The sequence below is a fragment of the Pholcus phalangioides genome, unplaced genomic scaffold (assembly GCF_987345545.1).
Source record: "Pholcus phalangioides strain wild (caught in Gottingen) unplaced genomic scaffold, Ppha-v1.0 ptg000009l_1, whole genome shotgun sequence".
In the NCBI taxonomy this organism is placed as follows: Eukaryota; Metazoa; Arthropoda; class Arachnida; order Araneae; family Pholcidae; genus Pholcus; species Pholcus phalangioides.
This window is the reverse complement of record NW_028301602.1, coordinates 14970137-14993802: the sequence shown is the minus strand read 5'-3', so window position 1 is coordinate 14993802 and position 23666 is coordinate 14970137. Positions and strand designations below refer to the sequence as shown.

Below are 23666 nucleotides of genomic sequence, written 5' to 3'. Positions count from 1 at the left end.
AGTACTCTGAGGGTTAAAGGGGGAGAGGTGACCTCTTTCAAGGAAAGGTTTCACTGTACCAGCAAAGACAAATAAAAACAGCATCCAAATATGAGAAAAAAAAAAGAAAAAGAAAAGAGTTCACATTCCACCGCTAATTGTATACCACGACGCCATTTTGAAGAAAAAGACATCTTCGGTGCCTTTGCTACCAGTTTGTTTTTTGGCGAGAAAGTACAGTTTGTATTAGTTTTTTTTTTTTCCGTCCTCCTTTCAAACACCGTAGAGGAACTTCATCCTTATAGGAAAAATATACTCATTTTTCACAGGAGAGGGGAAAAAAAATGAAAACAAAATTCAATTATTCATATATGTATATATATATATATCTTTTTTTTTTATCCTTTTAAAGCATGAAGATCTATAATTTATAAAATTCACATCTCTTGTAGTTGAATAGAGTACTTTATATTATATATATATATATATATATCTTTGTATATATATCAGCACATAAAAATGACCGTAAAATGAAGCCACGAAACGTTTGGCTCCTCTTCTTTTTTTTCTTAAATCCGAAAATAGTCTCGAACCCAAATAGCTATATACGAAATCCCTTCTTCGAACGACAATCACTTTTGTTGTCGAATCATGATAAATTGTTCGACTTGTTCCAAGAAAAAAAAAAAAATTGGACAATGCTTCTTTTTTTTTTTTTTTCCTCCCTAAGAAACATTCCTTTATTCTGGTGGTGATGTTGTTAGCTTAAATCTCTGCTTTTGTTGTTTAGGCTTGCATTTCCTTGACGCGTGGTGACGTTGGGGAGGTTTTACCGGATCCGCTTTTTGAAGGGTGATTTGCTCCATCTCCGAGCTGGATCAAATTTCCGGTTGTGCTCTGTACTGAAGCTTGCCTTTCCCTCGGGGATGTACGAGAGACTACTTGAGTCTTCTCTAATGCAGGATCTCCTGGAAACGAGAAGTTCCAAGAAAAAAATAGATTAAATGATAGAAAAAGAATTCCCTCCGAAAATAATATACATACATTCTATATAAAGAAACCTCTTCCTTCATCTTTAATTAAAGTTATCTAAATCATCCTATTATTTTTTAAACTACTTTTTTTCTCCTGTTGAAACGAATCATATCACTTTTCCCCCCAAGGGGGCCATTCAAGTAATACGTCAGCAGATTTTTTAGCCATTTTTGACCCCCCTCCCACCCCCCCCTGTAAGCAAAATTTTGTCAGTAGCTTAGAATATTTCATATCTTCGAAAAAGGCTGGTTGATGACGTAAGCAACCTGCAAGCCCCCCCGTCATCAAAAGTCAGAAAATCCGAACCCCCCCCCCCCCGATGCTGACGTAATACTTGAATGACCCCCAAAGAGTGTTTCTGAAATAAATGGGCTGTGTATATTCACATGTAACGATTTTTTTCTAGTGTGTGCAGTGGTATTCAGACGAGAGAATCCAGGTTCGAACCCTGCTGGCGGCACAGTGGTGGTCAGCTGAAGTTGGTTTTCTGCAGTTTTCCAGCTTCGAGGTGTGAATGCGAGCAGATCTCCTATTTGAAAAAGTCTCTCCGCAGAGAGCAGGCAGACCGTCAACATATAATATTTACATAACATGAAAAATTCAAGCATTTGACATCTTCACTTCATGATATGGAAGACAAGTGACAGCAACAGCACAAACACGAAGCAAGTACAATTCTGGCAAAGTAAATACGTTAGGGTCACGCATGCACGTTCCTGCATGTAAGTAACGATTCGTTAGAAATTCCGCAGGGGAATGTGCATGAGGTGCATGAACGGTTTAAGTAGTAGTTGCATTGAAACTTGTGAGAGATGCCTTCTAGGTAATAGCAAGCATTTATAAATTTTTGCAATGAATATTTTTCAATCACTACCTTGATGGGAAAAAGTCGAATGGTAGGGATTGCAGATTTTTGTAACCCCAGGAAAGCCGCAACAGGTAAAAATTGAATACCTTTCCTTTCTATCTTGCTAGTAAATAAAACATGGAGAAGAACTTGCAGCTCTGTAAACTTGAAAGCACGAAATTTTGAGCAGTTTTTTCTTTTTATCTCGATAGAACTTGGACATGGACAGCTACGTACGGATTTCGGGAGCTCAGGAAAACGGCTACAGGAAGAATTCAATACGTTTTTCAAGTTTTTTTCTTGATAAGAAATATTTCAGGTCAGAGTAAGACGCAGAGCGCAACGTTCTCTCTAAGATGTGCATACGGTACTTCCTCTCACGCGAAATCTCGAAATTCACAATTGGTGCACCGATCCTTGTGTATGATGCCAACTTATCTTGCAGATCAGAGAAAATAGGTCCGCGCAAATATAAAAAAAATAAGAGAGAACTTTCATAGTTCAGTCAGATATCAAAAGCTCGGGGAAGCCTAGAAAAGAAGTAAGAAATTCGATACCTTTCCTTTCAAGTAAGGAATAAGACATGGGGAACCTGGGCGCGGTAGCCTGGTCGATAAGATGCTCGCCTAAAGTACCAAAGGATGTTTAGAGGTGTCGCGATTTCGATACCCAGTTCGTCCTTGTCAGAAAACTTTCCTGACGTAGGGGTACAACAAAAAACGGTGACTTGACCGCAGCAAAAATTGCTACCGCAAGGAGTCCCCCATCGAGGGGTTAGCGCACCAACCCCTCGACGAGTGTAAAAAAAACAAGCCTGCCGTTCGGAATCGGCAATAAATTGTAGGTCCCGGTCTAATTAGCCCTCGTGTGCAGAAAATGACCGTGGTGCGACAAAAATGATCAAATGATCATGGGGAACCTCGTTCAGATTTTGGAAGTTCACTTGCAGATTTTTTAGAAAGGCGGATTTTTCTTCCTATCTTGATATGAATGGGAATGCCATGGGCAGGCAAATTAAGATTTCGGTAGTTCAGGGAAGGCTCTCTTGTTCTTCTTTAACTGTGATCTTCTCTGTTTTCTTTGTACCTGCACCTACACAATCTTCTATTTCCGCATGTTTTACAAATAAGAAACGAAACTAATTGATGCAAAAAAAATAATAAAAAAAGTTTTCTGAACCGAAAAAAGCACGTGAAATTAAAAATAAAACATAAGAAACAGTGTTGCAGAACTTTCAATGCTTTGTTAACAAATGGCAGTAGTAAATCGATGACTATAAGTGGAGATATCTTTAGATTTTAATTTTTTTAAAGCAACCCTAAAGTATAAGGTGATATTTTCAGTGACGAATATAATGATTGGCCGGCTGCGTTCCTTTTAATAAGATAGTGGGATTGTATTCATCTTGATAAATTTCGAATAAACTTGAGTTTTCAATGATATTTCGAAATATTCAATTCGAAACAAGTAATATTTATCCTTGAGTCGAGTCCAATACGGTCCGGAAAGATTTCAGAAGTGTGTTGGAATTGTAATTTTAATTAAATCATGTTCCAGAAATTTCATAGGATTATTTCTGGAGAAGATGATTCGATTATTTCAAATATTCCCCGGAGGAGGAAAGAGTGCAGATATGATCCGTTTATTGGTTTTCTTCTCTCTTCTTTAAACAAGAAGAGCTGACATTTTAATTGAATAGTTAAATGACACGGTCACATGTCCCGCTGTCGCTTCCAACTTACCTGCTGGCGCGATGGCTGTCCCACTAGTGACACTACTCGAACGCTCTTGTGCGCAATCTTGTTGCGGACTGGTACTTCCTGTTGCGGAGACGATCATTGCTGACGGTGCGACAGATGCGTGGGCGCTTGCTGTCAGCTGCGGTAGAACAGACGCTGCTATGACAGGTGCGGCGTTGACGTCGATCAATCGAGCTGCCCTGTCGATGGCACTCTGGCGTCGATTTCTCACAGGAGGCGGTGCTGGCGGCGTCCCTTCGCGGTTTCCCGAATGGTTAAGCATAAGCATTGGAAGTCCTTCATCTCTACAACCTGATTTCAGAAATAGCAAATTTAACAGGAATTTTCATTAGACATATATAAAATAACGATTATTTCTCACTAAACGACTGACCAATTCATATTGAGCATTCATAAATCATTTTTTAACGTTACTAAGACATCCCATGTTTTTTGGGTACGGTATGAAGGGACTTCTTTCACCAAGTTCCTAATGCACATTTGCGAAACATGAATTACTGTTCGCGCTTTACCTTCAATTCACTTTTTTTTAGCTGAATGGGATGTAATTTTAAAAGTTCACGAACAAATATTTTCTAACATATCGAATTTAAATTTTTATGTAACACAAACATCAACTTCCGAATTAATTTTTGTTACATTTCAAACAACATGTGTGTGAATTAAGCAAACATAGCATAAAACTTTCAAGACCTATCTGCAGAAATAAAGTATTGTATGTTGACCTTGCTGACAGGAAAAAGAGGAAGTTACCAGTTCAGTGTTTCGCAACCTTTCTGAACCCAAGGACCAGAAAAATGTCTGAAACAAGATTACGTCCAATTGTGTCCCGTATTAAGGTACATTCCTGTACTTTTGATTGTCTTGTTTTTTCAACGATGCTTTTATTTAAATTTGTAAATTTACTGAAGTTGTGAAAAGCATTTATAAAAAAAATTAGTATGTAAATTATGTTACGATAATTTATGGCAAAAAATATAGATATTCATTTTACGTATTTGTCAGGTTCACAACTTTTTTTTCGCAGTTTTTCAGAGACTTCAATAAAAATTAGTGATTTAGTGACTAGTGATTATTGACTGCTTCCAGCAACATTTTTTATGGCAGTTGGTTATGTCCCGTATTTTACCCTATTTAAGATCCCACTTTACCGTATCTTTCGCAATGAAATATGGCCATTTGAATATTTTTTGGTGAAATATGTTTATTATGATTTGTAGCAGTCCCCATTTCTCCACCCTTCAGCAATTTTAAAATAAAATAGAAACATTGCATTTTTTGGCAAAATTTCGTGATATCCCGTATTTACTATTGTAATGTCCCGCATGTTCCTCGATGATGTGTAGTGAATCTAAGTATGAAGGTATATTTTTGATTGAACCCATCTGGATATTACTAATATCCATTACAACGGTTGAATAATTTTTCATTCAGTGAGAACTAAACTATCGAGTCTACCGGCGGGCCACTCATGACGTCGTCACGGACCATCTCTGGTCCGCAGACTATAGGTTCAGAAACGCTGTTTTAGTGGATTTCACGGAATGAACTATGGAGAATGAGCATATTCTTTAAATATGTTTTCATTGGAAGTCAAGCATGGTGGACGTCAAGTTTTCGAAGTCTTCACAGGATTTGTCATGAGTTATTTTATACAACATTAAATCAGTGCTTTTCAAAGTAAAAATAATGTGCGGTTGGTTGTAAGAGACAAGATTATAGAAAGATTTGGTGCAATGGGGAATTATTTATTCTAACAGAATTAGTTGCGAGTATATGGAATCATATTCCATAGCAGTTAAGCCTACCACAGTGTCTACCACAGATATGCCTTCTATTTTGGAAATAACCACCACAGTCTGCCTGTTCAAAAACAAGAACATAAACTGAGGACCTATAAATTTTCAAACAGCAACTATGTGTATTTTATGGGCAGTAGTTTTCTTTTCTTATGGTGTATAGAATTTTCTAGGCATTTAATGCTATCTAGGGTATATTTTCACTCCGAGTTGCATCGAAAGGAGATAACCATCCATTTAGTTGCCAGCCATTTCGTGTGTATATGCGCTCGAGTGGCAAACTGCTCGTCTTTCACTATGAAGGTTACCGTCAAGGTCCACGGGTTCGAATCCGGGCAAGAACATAAGAAACAAGTCCTTTATCTACCGAACCTGGGACGACCACCGATAGATGGCACCTTCATTTCTCACCCAACTCCACTGGTTGGAAATTGTCATATGGCGACAGGAGTTGGTTTGCGGTGAAGTAGCCATCTCGCTGTGATTTATGCCTGTTGTGATTTAAGTATTAGTGCGAGTATAAATGTCCGTCTAAGGGAAGGTTAAGTTAAGAGAAGCCAGTTTTCAATGATTTCATCCGGTTTTTCCATAATTCTTAGTAATAGGTAATGAAATTGAGCCTCGTAGGAAAAGTAGCTAGTTGTTTATAGGAATGAGCTGGATTTAATTTGGTAGAAACACGAACTGATGTGAACATCAGATTCATAAAAAATTTACACTACCGAACCAATTAATTACAACGGAACTCGCCGGTCGTCACAAGACCCTGCCTTAGACGCAAAATACTCGATCATCAAAAAAATATTTTCTGTCAAAGAAACCATTCCCATTCAACACGTCGTTTTATACCTATCCGAATTTTCAATTTCATTTTAAAAGACGAAAACATTTCTAAAAAGTTTTTCCATCCATTCATCACCAATTTCTCTCGGAGACAAACAACATCTTTTTACAAGGAACCAGACCATCAACCATTACCGTGCATCAAAGAAGTTTCATGCATCTTCATACATACCACTTAAAATATTCAGGTAACAGATTTAGTGCATATGTATATAAACCCCCCCCCCCCAAAAGAAAACAGTGTTTTTACTCGTGCGGAAGCTCAATACAACGTCTCGAATAAGGCCAACGATAAAAGAACGAAGTCCTTTTTTTTAAACTATTCACGGACTCGGGCAAAAAATTATACTCGACGGTCCCCTTCGAGAAAAGAAGAACAAGAAAGCCATAAGAAAGTAAAAAAAAAAGAAGAAAAGAAATGTTGCAAGAAGACCGTAAAATATTTACACTTTTGAAAATTCAATATCTTATATCCTGCTTTGAAAACGATAAAATTTCTACTTTAAGAGCGAGTTTACAGGAATCGTGCTTTATCATCTTTTCTCCAGGCAGCGTTTATGAGCTTTATTGCTGCTGGCGATGGACGAAATTTCTAAAGCTCACTCTCCCTATACATAGATATGCAGCACACAGGAAATATCACGCGAAATTTCCTTTCTGAATTTTTCCTTTTTTAAATGTATTGAATCTTGACGAGGACGTCTAGTAGTGGTGGTGGTAGTAATAATAAAACAATTTATTATACGTACTCTTTCTGAGATAATAAATCCGCGTGGCATCTTGTGGGAATGTTACATTAAAATATTGATGGGATGGAGAAGAATGGCATGTTATGCGTTTTTGAGCTTGTAGGCGCATGAATATGTGTGCGAACATACGGTCATGGTTTTCTTCCATCACTTTACCACCATAATTTCATGTAACAACTATTCAAAGTGTGATGCGCTATTCCCTGAGGAGATACGAACATTTTCAATTTTTTTTATACTCTGAAACGCGCTTTTAAAAGCTTAACACACACACACACACACATCTTTTCTTCAAACCTCGATAAGAACAGGTTACGTAGAAGGTAGGGTACAGACTCAGGAGTTCAGGGAAGCACCGTGCAGATTTCAGAAGGTTAGGGACGGCGAGAGAATTTCCGATACGCTTTTGAAACTTGGTTTCTGTTAAATTTAACCCACTATGGCAAATTTTGTTACCCGAGGCACCCTTACCCAATTCATGGCTCTTCTGCGGCTCCCCGGTTAAAATTTTCACTCAGAAAAGAACCACTCCAAAGTGCAAATAGACACCCAAATCAATATCTCCAGCTCACAGCGACGCCCCTAAGAGCTCCGACGCACACTTCGAGAAACACGCAATGGTCTATGATACGAGCAACGTAAAAACGTATTGAATTTTTTTTAAATAATAAAGGATGTACATTGGTGCCGTTAGCATATTTTTAATTTTAACAACACACCAGTTTGATTAATTAGAGTGGATTTTTTTTTAAATAGCTAGAGATTGATTAATTAAGGGTAACATTCAGTTTACGTGATTTTAATGTTATCTATAAACAGATAAAATCTTGCTTAGCAAAGTTGAAGAGCTTTTTCACCTTGCATTTTATTTTCAACGCCTCCAATTTGGTACGATTTTATAAATCTGTGAACATGAAAAATTTCAGCAACTTTCAAAATATGACACCAACAAAGAATCAACTCTTTCTAGATAAAAAAATATTGTATTTATGCTGCTGTATTTTGCACTGAAATGACACTAAAAGATGAACTTTCTAAAATAATAATAATAAAAAAAATTGAGAAAATAAATTGATATATAATAGGTGTTTTTTCACTATATTTGCCATGTATATTCATATATATAGGACCGTAGAGGGTTAACTTTATTGCTTAATTTTTAGTTTTTTCAAGCGTCACCTTCACAGGAATAAGACCATGGAGGGTAGATGAGAAAAGTCCGTACCGATCAAGGAAACGTTGAGTAAAGAAATCATTATTAAACTCGGGGAAAGTGTGTTCAGATTTCAGGAGCGCAAGGAAGGCGAGGGAGAATTTCCGATACGTTCAGAAACTTCAGTTCTGTTAAGTTTAAGTCTATTGCTTATTATTATTATTTTAAAAACATCATTTTGACAGTAATAGGACCATGGAAGGTACCTGCGCATTGAAGATGATCAGGAAAGGGGCTTAATGATCAAGAAATCGTTGGGGAAATCATTAGTAAACTCTGGGCTTTTCGGAAGCTCAGAAAAGACAAGAATTTCCGACATGTTAAAACTTTAACTTTATTTCTGCTGATCACCTTGATAGAAACAAGACACGGGAAGGTACCTGGGGATTTAGGATGCCCAAGAGAATGCTTGAAAATCAAAGAAATCTCTAAGTAGACGCAGGGTATACTCAAGGAAAGTGAATGCAGACTTAGGGAGCTTAGGTAAGCCGCGGGAGAAATTCCGAAAATTCAATACTCTACTCCGCATTTTTTTTTAAAACATCATCTTGATGAGAACAGGACACGAGAAGGATTCAGAAAACTCAGAGAAAGAGCAGATTTAGGGGGCTGTTGAGAAAGTAGGAAGCACTTGCATACGTAGGAAGACCAAGGGAGATATGTGGGTGGAATTATTTAGAAGCGTGTTATATATATTCGTGGTTTACTTTCTACATTATCTGTGTTCATTAGAGTTTGAAATAGAATTTGCATGGACTGCTTTTTGAAGTAGGTGTAATCGGAGTCACCAACTGGTGGTAAGTGTCAGAAATTGTGAGCTTTGGTCGGAGTTAGGTCTGGCTGTCTATGTAAGGCCCCGTTTAGCGCACACTCTAGGGAAAGAGAATTCGTTGGCTTTGTGGTCTAGCTCTAGGGGTGAATGATGATCACCCAGCAAGAGAGAGGAATGGATTCGATTCCCCCGCAAGGCCAGCTGAATTTTCTTTCCTGGATTCATCTTCGCATCTGCCATCTGTCGAAACCTTCGGAGAAGTCAAGTACGTTCCTATGTAAATATAGTAATCCTTCGAAATTCTCAGTTTATGGTCACGCAGCTGAATGAACTTTTGCGAAATGTACAGCACGCGTCACGTGCTTCAACTAAACGTACATTTTTATAATATACTCAAATCCAACTAACTTTCCTCGAACATTTACTTTTTTTGGACTACAGAGGGAATGTAATATCGTAGATCTTTAAGATTTTTTCGTATAAATTTCGTATGAGACTTTTTTTGAAGTGAATATGCTAAATAATCGACCCGAAATCGCGCAGACTCTAGCACTCTCACCGATACCAAAGATAGCCAGTTTCTTCCCAAACATCACATGACACTCCCACGCGGCCTATTCATCGGACCTGCCAACTGCGAAATATTATTGTTGAAAAAAACAAAAAACTGATGATGAAAGAATTCTCGAACAGTGTTCCGGAAAATGAGTACCTGAGAGCAGTGTTCTTCAATCACTGATACGTAGACTGGTGCCAGCTTGTGGGAATTTCTCGATGGTCCATGAAATATTTTACCAAAGTTTTGAAGCCACTACATGCATGATTGGGGAGCTGCATTGTTCCGGGTGAGAAGGATGTGACAGAGATGGCGGCAAATATTGAATGGGGGGGGGGGAAGGCTTGGTTACAAGTTTATTCCCATGGCCTTGAACGTTGAGCTAAAATTCAATTGACATTCTTGTTCCATTTTTTTTTGTATGGGAGAAAAATGCTACAAATATTATTTAAAATAGAGAACCTTTGCACTATAACTCCTGCTGCCATCTATGAATTAAAATGAAAACAATTTGTTATTCCTTAAATGAAATTAGTCGGTGATTTTAAACCAGTGTGCAGCATATCGAAATGCACACGAGGTAGATAATATACTATATATTTTTTATTTTTATATGCTCAATACTGGTGAATCCGCCATATTACCGGGTTTTAATATATTTTTACGTTTCTCAGAAAATCATTTTTTAAACACATAGTAAAAGGCATAGTAACCGGTCTTTTGGCAAATAAAATTAATATACGCAAGTATGCAGCATAAAAACAAACAATATATGCTATCATACCACATATTGTTCATTTTCATACTGCATATAATTTTAAAACAAACAATCAATTTTACTTCGGGATTTATACAGATAGTTTCACCTTTATCTGATAGGTGGCAGCAGGGATCTAGCTCGAAGTTGTTTCTCGAATGTAACAGTAGAGTGTTATAAAAATAAGAAATATGATAAGTAAAGGATTTATAGAGGGAATTTTCCTCCTATTATATATTAACATTATTTGTTAATTTTTATTTGGGCGGTTCAACAATCCTTTCTCTTATTTATGCCCTTCCGCTAAATTGTTAATTTTTTTCATTCCACCGGTCCACAAGTAATTGGTTGAAAAAACTCTAGAGAATTCATCCTCTAGAGCAGGGGTCTTCAATTCATGACCCGCGGGCCAAATGTTGTCTCTCGTAGTTTTTGGTGGTGGCCCGCTGCCCATTATGAGAAAATAGCTACTTCGCATAGAAAACGATTGAATTGCGAAAGAAAGTTCGTTAAAGAGAGCACTGGCCACTGAAATCTGTACTGCTGTATTTAAAAAAAAAGTGATATTTTCTAGATTAAATTATAATGCATTTAACATTTCATACATTAAAAGGGACGTCGTAATGGATTCGGGTGATCCAGGGCATGAACACGCTTTTTAGAACTCTGATTCCATATATTTCGAGAGGCAAAATTCGGTATACAAAAGACACACATAATTGAAGAGTTTGCATTAAAGAGTTTGCATCTACTGGTTCTCGCGGGAATTGCGGTGTTGCAAGTTATGAAGATTTAAGTTTCGAGGAATTTTATGTGTGTGTAATTTGTTAATATCTATAGTATTATCTATGTATAAGAGCACTCCCCTTCCCCCCACCTATGTTTGGGTTCTAATTTTGGGCACGAAAACGGTATCTTATACACGTTAAAATACGGTACTTCCACTCTCGACATTTTTTTAATGGTCAAGGTTAAACTTCTGATTTTACTGAGAGATTCCAACCATTTATTAATTTATACGATATAAGAAGATATTTTAAAGAAAAAGAATTCATGTACGCGTAATAATTTATTTTATCTTGGAAAACATGGACATATTCTGAAATACTGAGGTACGCATTATTACCAGCTATTACAGACCCCTAAAATCGGTCATCATAACACCTCCATCAAATGACCAACATGGATTTCCATCACTGAAATAAATTACCATATCTCTCTCTATCTAAATTACATAATCGTGCACGAATTCTAGGCTCTAGATATAAAACAATATTGATGAATCAATATCCCACACTAAAAGGAAAAAAGAAAAGAAAACGAAACCAAGTAATTACTCCACCAATCAATTAATTGATTTTTACGGAACAAAATACAAGAAAAGACGGAACAATTTTCCCACGAGAAGAAAATACGAAGATGAGAAGAAAACCAGCAAACAAGTAATTATTTATTCTTAGGGGCTGCCAATATTTTTCCTCTGGTTCTTTTGGAAGTTTCGGTTTCGATGGAACGAGCTTTTCAATTGAGATCTCTCTCTAGAGATAAAAGAGTGAGAACGAAATATAAGAAAAAAGAATAGCCCCATGTATATCGATGTCCATTAACCAAGGGATAACAAAAAAATGTTGATGGATTTTTAAGGCATTTCTTAGCAAATAAACGGATACTAAATTTCCATTTCTGCTCTATGATGATGTATTGATTTACTGTAATGAGTAACTAACGGGGAAATATGACCCATATTTTTAGAGGATAATCACAATATTATTCTTATAAAAATGTCTCACTTTTTCAGTGAAGCTTAATTGAATTCTCAATCTTTACTAAAATCATTATAAATTATATTATGATAATTATGGTTTGAGCCCCGAAATTCAGGCAAAATGCCATAAATGTCTTTTTTTTGTAAATTTTTCCTGCCGTAAATTCCTATATCGATATTGTTTTACGTTTATTTGTGAATTTAGAGCCCATATTCTGTTGACTTAGGTGCTGTTAGCATTGAAAACTTTACTACTGTTTTCTTTTTTAATTTTTAATCCTTAGTATTTAGAGGCTCCATCGGTTGCCCTCTAGATAGAAGGGTTTGAATTTTAAACGCATTCCCTCAACAAGTCGATTGTGTCTGATTTTCTTCATTGCAGGAATTGGGAGGGGGATTTTGAAACTTCTCAAGCATGTTACTGAAGTAACCAGTAATTATGTGTAAACCTTATGTGCAATTTCGTTAAGGTATCGAAAGAGCGAAAATAGATACGCCCGCCAGAAAAAAATAATGTTTTTACTCCTGCTGTTGGTTTAAAACACAAATTTCTGAATTAATGAATATTACAAAAATATGTTTATGTCTTTTTTTGAAGAACTTTATGTTTTAAGTTATCATTTGGATAAAATTTATCTCAGTTGAACTCAATTACAGAGAAATTTGATGCAGTCAAATATCGGTTAATATAATTTTTATTTTCTATTTTGGTCAAAGGATAAATTTTGTTTTGAATCAGTTTAAGTTTCGATTTTGTGAGCGCCTAAATAAACTAGTTTTGTTTCGTAGCGTCATCTATCTTTGACTTTGAATATTACCTTCTAATTTTACACGTATAAATTTAGGAGATATATTTTTTCACATTCTATCTTTTTTTTACCCAAGAAATCAATTTCTGAATACTTTACAGAATAATTAATTATTTTGATAAGTTTTACTCATTTATAAAATAATCGGATACAATGAAATATCAGTTAATACGATGTTTCTTCTGCTTTCATAAGCCTGAACTGTTAAAATAACGTTAAAAAATTTATGTCCATTGTAAAATGTATTTATAGTGCTTATTACGTTTCGGAAACAGGACTGGACAAATTGCTCGACATGCCAAGGGCATGAAAAATGGACCGGGCATACCTTTTTTCATGTCTACTTTATACGTTCGTTTTGTTCGATACATAAATTTTCCATAGGCCAACTGTATATTCCCAATCATTAACGTTGATATTTTCGGAACCGATTTCTACTTGGGTGATTTTCCAAAAAGACTTCTCACCTTTTTCTTTTGCCGACATTATCTACAGTTTCTACTGTCCATTTTCCCGCTCAGTAGGCATTTTTGTTGCCCCAACTGCCACTAATAATCATCAAAATTTTCCCTTTAAAACGCTTTCTCGCTTACAACGTTTTTTATTATGCGTTTTTTGAAAAACGTTAAAAGCCGGGACGACTCGATTATTTTCTCGAGATTATATTTCAGCTCGTGATTATGACCCAATTCAGAATTGTGTAAACTTCTTGTACCATTTTCATCGGCTTGGACATTCTATTTGTACTATTTTTTCATATATTTTCTAAGCCTTTTCTACACCTTTTTTCTATTTCCACGCCTAATTATAATAATCTATTATTGAAACAGTAGTTTCAGTTAGTGCGGTCAATTTTTAGCCTATTTTCGGTTCTTTAATATCGTGGCTTCCTTTTCCTTTCTTTCCATTGATTATAAATGCCTTTTTTAATAATACCCATTTTGGGCAGTTTCGGTGACTTCTTGTCCGCCTATTTTGACCATTTTTAGTGCTTTAACATCCTTGTTTTAACTATGACTCTATGTCACTATAAAACTCATTTTGCACATTCGTAATATTGAACGATTTCCACATACCACACATTTGAATTGTCTGCATATTTTCGAGAGCCCTTCATCTCCCACCCACAGGGTGTCTCTTAAATTCGTAAATAGTTTAAAAATTCATAAATATTGAAGAAATATATTTTTTAATGTGGTTTATGGAAACGTTATTCTCACGGAGCGGAATTTTTCTTATTTCAGTAAAAACATTGTTCGATAGAGAGCGCTACACGAAAGTCTGGAGGAAATGATTAGACCCGAACCTCTCTTCAATCACTTCTGTGTTCGAAACGTTCGTGAAGCTTCAGCAGACGGTTCGTGGCTGACGCGAATCCCCAACGTCAACATCACATTGAAAAAATTATGTAAAATCCAGTAACAGAAATATGCAGGAAAGTGTTGGCAATCGTATACCAGGCATTTTATAGGAATCGGATTTTCACACTTCCAATGATTTGCTATTGTGCAGAGTCCTCAGTAGACATAAATTTTCAAACTGGTTAAAAAAACTTTTTCATGTGATAACTTTTTCGCAAACCGCATTCGAATACACCGATTCCTTCAATTTTTATGAATTTTCAAAGTATTCACGAATTTATGGAACACGTTGTATTTATATTAAATACTTTTCATGAATGTCTCCCAATTCTATTCATGTATCTTTTCTTTTAATTTCTAAAAACTTTAGTTTTTTTAATAAATCAACTTTTTTTTTGTCTCGTAAATTCTTTTCTGAAGAAAATAAAAATCTTTACATAGTTTTCTATTTTCTTTAAAGAAATTTTCTTCATTCAGCTTTTTAAATAATAAATATAATTTTTTTTTTGTCTTCTGAGAGAATTTTATTCAAAGAAATTTGAATACAGAAATATATATAAAAAAATTTTTTTTACCAAAAAAACAGGAGGAAAAATGTTGGGTGACTCCTATAGGCCACAGATCATATGAATAGTTAATCGATTTAGTTTTTTTTTCACTTCCTCCAATTATTATAAAAAATTAAAAAAAGAAATATTTTTTTCTAATATTTCCAATATTTCTCCCATTAGTGCATAAATATACATGCATTAGTTTTTTTGATAATGAAATCTAAAGAGAATCATATATTGAATGAAATAAACTTTTTATTCAAAAAAATTACTTTTCTTAGATAATAAGTATTTTATTGCTATTATTGAAAATTGTTATTTAAAGGGGGGGATGATTCAGAAATCATAAATCTAAAGGCAAGTTTTATTCTCGTCAAAAACTTCGATTTGCATTCGAATGCAGGACTTAAAGGCGTCCAAAGAGAGGCACGAGACTTATACATGATTGATCTGATTTTATGTATTTTGGAAAACGGGGAAGTCGGCATTGAAAGGCATTACATAATTACAGAATGCTGAAAAAATAATTATAACAAATATGAACACGCGCCAAAGAAAAAATTAATGAAAATCTAGGATTTGATAAATTTATGAATTAGGGAAGACTTCAATAGTTTCGTGTACTCTGTTTGATTCGCGGCCCAAGTCTTGATCCCCGTTGGCTTGCCTACTGTTTGGTAATGTCAAAGTTATTTGGTCTTATCGTAAGTCCAGTTTATTGGCTTATCGAATTACACCTAACATTGAGTCTGATGTTTCCTTCAGTGAGCTCATGTTATTTTCCGTATATTAGGTACGTCGTACACGGGCATTCGTATTCGCTCCCGCAATAGCCGGCATGTCGTGAAACTCGAGGGACTCTAGCTCTTTTAATGTTAGGACCTGGTCCGTTCCCGACGTGCCGGGAAAAGCGAGGTTTAATAACATCACAATAAGGACTTAGCCAATTCAATGGATTTTTAGAATAAAGATATTTGAGAATTTTTTAGAATATGTGTGACTCGAATTTCTCGGCATGCCGGAAAATAAGAGTATTTCTGGCATGTTTATCTCCCTCGGTTCCAATTATTGCCTATATTGCCGATTTTTATTTATTTATTACTGATTTTATACATGCGTTTGATTTTATTTAACATCGGCATTTTATTCTGCTTTGATTATATTAGCTGGAACTCACTGGCGATGTGCACGATTTCACCTGCTTATGTGTAAAAACTTTTATTTGCTGCCAGTAATGGTCGGCGATGTAATTTTAATATCCGGAGGCACCCATAGGACAATGTGCTGAAATAACCTTGTGGGATAGAGCCTGGGGGTCTATAAATTGCCCCCGGTGTTTCTCTTCATGCCGGCTAATGGGGGGGGGGGGCGTGCGGAATAAAGTAGGAACCATTTGACTTATAGTATGTTTTGAAAAAATCTAAGGTTCTCTTATAATGTTGCTCATGCGCAATGTGCTAATGACATTCTATGCTCTCAGACAGAATGTCTTGATTATCCATTATTTGATATTGAAAAGTCCATTATATTTGCTTCCTGAACGTAAGAAATGCGAACAACAAAAGTTTATTTCCAGAATCTGTGTAGTGTACGGTCCGAATGGCAGAGTGATGATAAGGTTCGAAAATAAGTGAAACTTTATAGGAAAAACCCAAAGAATGTGCAAATTGCGGTTTCTAATGCACTTGAAAAACCGCCGGAGACGGTCGGCCCTGCTATTCATCATGCGTAAAATGTCAAATGCACAGTAATTCATGGAGAAGAATTTCTGCACAGAAATCATAGAGGGAATAATGTGGTTTGTGGCATGTTTTCCTAGCAATATTACCAAGTTTTTTCCCTACCGAACCTGAGGCGGCCAACAATAGATGGCATTCTCATTTCCGACCTAATTTGATCTGTAGTAAATTACTGCATTGCGATATGACCGGAGTTGGCGGTCATATCGCAAATACTACTACTAGTGGTAGTAATAATGCTTTGTAATACTACCACTGGTGCTAGGTAGTGACACTGTATCACTCAGTGGCTTTGAAAATTTCAGGCGCGAATACGAACCGATCTGAAAAGTGTATTCACAGCGAGCAATCAGGCCTGCAACATTTAACATTCACGCATAATACAACAACCAAAATAGCCTATCGAGTATATTGCTTTCGAATTCGGAAAGTAAAGATGGTATTATCATTTCTCAAATACATAACAGTTATTCCTTAGAAACAAACTGTATTTTGGGTGCAGAACACATAAAAGACACATTCCGACGCGGCCCAATTAGTAAGAAGTTTCTCAAAGGATTATTTACGAGGTGTATGTTATTACGAGGTTTAGTAGTAGTAGTAGTACTGGTAGTAATAGTAGCACTGTATCAGCTCTGTTATTAAGTCACTGGACTTGATGTCAAAGGGTAGAATTTAAGGGACGTCTCAGATCCAGTACGATATGAGAAGTTATCAGCCTTAGTTTATCCCCGCATTATGGGTGGATAGTTTGATGAAGAACTTGATGCCATTTAGTTTAAATTGATTTGGACATTTCATGAAAGGTTTACAGAAGTGTTAATGGACAGAGGGCAAGAACAAAAAAGGGTACGAAAAACAAATATTGGAAAGACAACAATACGGAGAAATTCAGCACGTATGAAGTCTTGAGAGACTGATGCTTGGAGGAAATCTCAGATGCCGAAGTTCCTACAAAGAAAATAAGATTGAGCGCAGATGGTTTGAAGAACCAGATAGGTCACTTCGCTCGTAAAATCAGAAAATCAATTAAATATGATGGCATATAGGCAGCGGTGAAACCACCAGACCTATACCAATATTTCAGTTGTAATTTGTGATTACCGTCTCATTAAACTGCATAGCTGTTACCATCGTTTCTCAACAAGTACCAAGTTATTCAGAATTGACAACGTTATGTAGTCATCAACTGGTGGCGAACAACTTGTCGATTCTATCTCGAAAACTAAGCAACTTTCAGGAAATCTGAACGGTCGTGTAGAAAATTCTCCTTTTATCACTACCCGTTAGGATTAACGAGGATTTACGTGTCTCTTGATTGGAAACAGGAAAAACAATACATTTAAAATTCTAAATAGTCATTAAAGATGCAAATTACGATAAATCCCATTTACACGAGTACATAAAGTTTAATATACCACAGATGTTGTCGTAGTTTTCGTCTTAAGTTCGGCAGACTGGAATTTTCGTGAAAAGCCATTTTAAGAAGGAAAAACTTCCAGCGTAAAACTGTGTAAGGATTAACTAGATGGCGTTCGGGAACATTCTCACGAAGGATGTTTTGACATCAATAAATATCTATGAGAAAAGAGAGAACTCCAATATCGATTTTTTAGTTCTCGGTTATTTTTATAGATTTCCTTAAAGGAGGGGGAAAAAATAGTCGACAAGAGAGTTCTCTCTTTTCTATTCACTCTAGAGGATTAACGACGAAACTTCGACCTTTCTTTTTTCCTTCACTGGGGGAAAAAAAAAACGGGAACTTTTCCTAGATTTTTTTTCGTCCATTTTTTCCCATGAACTTATAGCGGAAAGAAAGGAGTAATTTCTCCTTAAGGAGTTCAGGTCGTCTTCTCAGAGGCTTCGTTGCTCTAGACTCGTTGACTTCTTTCTTCATTTTCTCGTAACAGGTGGGATGGAAGCCATTTTTTCCCCCTTCTATTACATGTATATTGTTGGATATGTAGTTTTTTTTCTACGACAGTCACTGGATATGTTTACAAACAAAGTTGTGTAGTTCCGCAGTTGATAGGTTATAAAAAATGAAAAACGTAGTTTTAAGTGTCGTGCGATGATGCATCTAATTGTTCGTGAATGTGCACTGAGTATTCTGTTAGGATCGTCAAGTGAATCGGTCGGTCCAGTAAATCAAAACTTGTCGTCGAAGTTTTCGAACAAAACCACGTGCTTCCCCATGGTCAAATAACAGTATAACGAAACTCTCTTTTGACTAACTTATGAGAATTTTATATAGTGTTTTTGCGTGGACTGATTATTTTAATATTACCCCAAATTTTTTTACGACTCCATCTGCGCAATTCCTGTATGCATATTCTAAGTGCCACGAAGTTCGTCGAACTTACTGTTTATGTTTAATAACTGTTAGTTCAGACATACTTTTGAAAAATATTTGCACTCAGTAAAAAATATTTGACTACGTCTTTTTGTTCGTCGTCTAATGAAGGTAATCTTGACCTCCCCCGAAACTAAAGAAGAACCCGATCATTGTTTCAGTATTATTATTATTTTCTCAATTTTCTGAGTGTTGATGGAGTTTAACGCGTTTGTGATGTCCAGTGATATTACACAAGTTAGTCTGTCTTTTTGGAAATTTTCTATAACAGTATCTTTTATTCGTTGCAGGGCATCTATAGCACTGAAGTTCTTACGGAAGGCAAAATGTTTATCAGACATCTCTTCATTTTTCTCCAGGTTTTCTCCTCATTTTTCTTCAAAAGTTTTCCCCCAATCAGATAATAAGTACAGTGGTCTGTAGTTTTCACATTGTTTAATTCAGTGTATGTTTTGGGAAGGTGACGGTACCCTCTTTCCAATTGTTTGGGAATATGCCGTCTTTAAGACACTTTTTGAATATATTTTTCACGAGTAGCGGTTTGACCTTGTATAATAGTTTGATTATGGGTTTTGAGAAGCCATTTGGTCCTAGTGCAGTGTTTCTTCTGCTCCTTCCAGAGTAGCAAGTATTTCATTTGATTGAACCTCCTCGAAGTGCTCATTTTCATTTCTTCCAAACAGTTCGAATTCTTCTTGCTGCTTGTATGGGAAGAAGTAGTTACTTTAATACTTCTTGTATTGCCACCGAGTCTGTTATTAAAGTGCCATTCCCTAGCTCCATTTGGCTTTTGATGTCTTTGGATTTTTCATCATCGATGAAGAATCTGTATCTTTTTCCATACAAATTTGTGCTTTTTGTTGCTTTCAGATATTCTCGAAATGTTTCTTTCTCCTGTTTTTTAATGAGTCTTTTATATTTGTTGTATTCTTTCTTGTATGCAATTTGTTTTCTAAGTCTTTCTTCCTGACTGTCTATTTTTTGAACCCTTCTTCTCATGGCTCTTACTTTGCTTCTCTGGTCTTGCAGCATCCTACTCCACCATCGTTCGTTCTTCTTTTTCTGATTAATTCCTTTGACTGTCGTTTGTTTAAATATTTTGATTAATTTGTCTTGTAAGTATGCTATGTATGCATTTATTCCCATTCTTTTACACTTTTTCATTTTATTTTCTTCTAAAAATCTGGTTAGTCTCTCGGTCGCTTCCTTTATTTTCAAGTTTTTTGCTGTAAAGTGAAATATTTTTCTTTCGCTTCTAATCTGTTTTACCATATTCATAGACTATCAATCGATTGTCACTCATTGGAAAATCGTCTTATACCTTCCATTTATCTGAACAGATCTTACAGATTTGTAGCACCTGTAATCAATGTCAAATATATCCATGGTTCTCCTCTTAGAATAGAAAGAGTGGCTATGTCATTTGCATTGTTCATACAGTCAAATTCATTTTTAAGCAAAAATTCTTCCACCTTTACCCCCTCTTTTCTCTCCTGGCAGAGGGCCCCAAAGTTTACATGTAGCATTCAGCTTTACGTTAATGATGATTATTTTCTTATTGTTTCTATTACATATATTTTGTAGTTCATTAATGTGTACTTCAATATCATTTGATCATTTGATCATTTTTGTCGCACCACGGTCATTTTCTGCACACGAGGGCTAATTAGACCGGGACCTACAATTTATTGCCGATTCCGAACGGCAGGCTTGTTTTTTTATACTCGTCGAGGGGTTGGTGCACTAACCCCTCGATGGGGGACTCCCTGCGGTAGCAATTTTTGCTGCGGTCAAGTCACCGTTTTTTGTTGTACCCTTGTGTTAGGAAAGCTTTCTGACAAGGATGAACCGGGTATCGAACTCGCGACACCTCTGAATATCCTTTGGTACTTTAGGCGAGCATCTTATCGACCTGGGCTACCGCGCCCAACTTCAATATCACAAGATGGAACACAATACGCTGACATGAAGGTAAATTTTTCTTCTCCCAGTTCAATTTGTGCTGCGACTATATCTGTGTGTGTCTGTAGTTTGATTACTTTTATCTTATCATTCTTGATGACCATCACTGCTTTCGGATCTTCTTCGTTGGCTATAATTCACCATTGGCTTGGAAATCCTGTAACTTTTTTCTCATGTACATATGGTTCTTTAACACTTGCAATGTCTATTTTCTTCTCGCGAGCTGTTTGACTAAACAGAGAGGCTCCATGGTGTGAATGATGTATGCTTATGTGTCCACACTTAACTGTTTTCCCAAAATGTTCATGTTACGGACTTTTTCCCCTCCATCCCCTTACATTTATTATGTGTTGTTTCTACATTTTCTTCCATTTTCACTTTGTAATTGTTCTATATTTTGTTTAATCTTATTCTTGATTATTTATTTATATTTATAATTTCAGAGGATTCTTATTATTGAATACTCTGGTGATGAAGATTTGTCCTTCTTTCCTTTCGGACACTTTTCTTTGTGTTTCTTAATTTGTATTATTATTAATATCATTGCTATAATCTGTCATTTGATAGTCTTTCTGTCTATGTCTCTCTATGTCTAATTCTTCATCTCTTCCTTGATAGTTTCTTGGCCGTTCCCTTCGTGTCCCATCATATTAGCTCTATTGTTGTTGAGTGATACCTCTTGTTGCTCCGCAAAACCTTGGGTGGTTACGGTACTTATTCCACTCATATCTTTTATTGTTTTTTCGTCGATGATCTTTTCTATTGTTCCCGAACCTTCCACGTTCCTTCTTTGCATTTTTTTGTCTGTCCTTCCACTCATTCTCTTCCTTACCATTCCATCGCCTTTCTCTCTCATATCCATTGGTGTCTCGTCGTCGATAATCGTTCCATCCTGCTTGCATATTACCTCCAAAGTTAGTTCTTCTGGTATGATATCTCGTCCTTCCAATCATTTCCCCTCTCTTTTGTTCCAGTTTATTGTTCGCTCATATCTGTTGTTATTTCCTTGTTGATAATCATATCATTCTGCTTTTCCATATCCGTTCTCGAATACTCTTCTGGGGTTGTAAAATTTGACGAGTTCTATTTTTTTAGGAAACTTGCGCTTTGTTTTCTTCTATTGATTTTTGGACTCCATGCATTTATGGTGTTTCTCAAAAATTCGTCTCGTAAGATGTTTGTCTCATTTCTTCTTTTTCCTTCTCATTCTGGCAGTAAATTATTATTCCGTTATTTATTTCTTGTAATTTTACTGCATTTTCCTTTATTATTTGTTCGGTGATATTTTTCATCTTATGCTGGAATGTATCCGTTTTATCTTTCTTATTGGAATATAAATATATTCGATGTGTTTCAATGTGGAACTTTCATATTTTTTCCTCTCCATCTTTGCTGTTGTGACTCTGTAATTCTTTGTTCTTCAGTTTCTATTTCATTTTTACGCGCGCGATTTCTTGTTTCTTCTGTTTTGTCATTACCTCCTTAAATGCTGTTTGATCTTCTGTCGGAGAAGTCCCCACTATCGTTTTTGGTGACGTCTTTTCATTCTGTTTTCGTTCATTTTCACTGTTTGCTGGAATTATATCCCTTTCTTCATAGTTGATTTCTTCTACTATACTTTCATAGAGAGCAGGGAGTCTTCTTTTATTTCTGTTTCTTTCTCCACTTGGTTTTCATTCGTCCCAGACGTATTTATCTGCACTCTAACATCTGTTCGCACCATTTTATTGGCTTTGTCTTTAATGTTTGTATTTTTATTTAGAATGTTCAATTCATTGGTGTTTTTTTCAAACCACTCTAATATATTTAAAAGAATCCTGTTCGCCTTTTTTCTTGGGGCCTTTGGTATATTAAATCTTGTTATGCTCCTTATTGTTATTTATTGTGTTTGAATTCAATATGTATAGTTTCACCTTTCTGAGCAGTGTTGGAATATTTGAAATTTTGTTTTTTCTTGAACTTCTTCTTCTTCACTAAAAGTAATCTCTTCAGATTCTGTTGACAAATTCCCCCACTTGCTTCAATCAGTTGTAGAGGTGATTGTCTCTTTTTACTATCTTCTTTTTTCTGAGCTGTCTTCCCTTTGTTTCTGCTTAGTCTTTCCTTTATTTATTTTTTGTTTTTTTATTATCCTTGTTTGTTCTCGATTGTGTATGCAGCGATGATCTTGCCTCCGTTACATTTGTAATTTTTTCGGCATTGTTCTGCTGCGCTTCTCCTAATTTTTGCTTTTCCATATTGTAGTTTTCTTTCTTTTTGTATGGAATCTTCAATGGACAGGAAATATTTTCATATGGAGAGCCGTGTGACGGGCCTTGAGATACCAAATCTCGTGTTGCAGTAGTAGTATCTCGAACATCACTTTCCTAGAGATTCGGTTGGGCAGTTGAGTAAGTGAGCTGAAGATCCATTTGGTCGTGCCCTAGTTTAGCATGGGAGCAAGAGTTTACATTCGTCATACACAATTGAGCGTTTGAAGAAGGGTCGAGGCTTATTTTACACAATTGAGTAGGTTCTGTGGAAACAGGGTGGATCCTATTCACATCATCGTACGTCGTTTGTGACTGGTAGATCTCCGCTGACTTAATAGACTTGATGCCACAGGCTTTTATAGTGTATCTAGTTCTTTGCTTTTTTGTGATCTTTTTCTTCTTTCGGTTCTTATTCTTACTTTAGCCCTCCGTTAATTTTGTTTTAGTAGGTGCATCTTTGCCACTCAGCATTTTAGGATTCTTCAGGAAAGGATTCCTGAGAATCATTTTAGATCCTATTTCTTCACAGTAGTCACGTGAATCAACACCTCGATTTTCTGACCT

The 23666-nt window shown here is 36.0% G+C and overlaps 1 protein-coding gene across 2 annotated transcripts in view; it reads right to left on the bottom strand.

The window, feature by feature from the left end:
• Nucleotides 1–453: 453 nt before the first annotated feature.
• The window catches only part of LOC149081801 (potassium voltage-gated channel protein Shaw-like), a 279945-nt gene continuing 256732 nt past the window's right edge, over nt 454–23666 (bottom strand). For both annotated transcript variants that reach the window (XM_089235571.1, XM_089235572.1), the window contains 2 exons: nt 3604–3912; nt 454–947 (listed from right to left, as the gene is read on the bottom strand). In XM_089235571.1, the coding sequence (XP_089091697.1) occupies nt 766–947; nt 3604–3912 (491 nt within the window). In that variant the 3' untranslated portion in view covers nt 454–765. The remainder of the gene's footprint in view (nt 948–3603; nt 3913–23666) is intronic.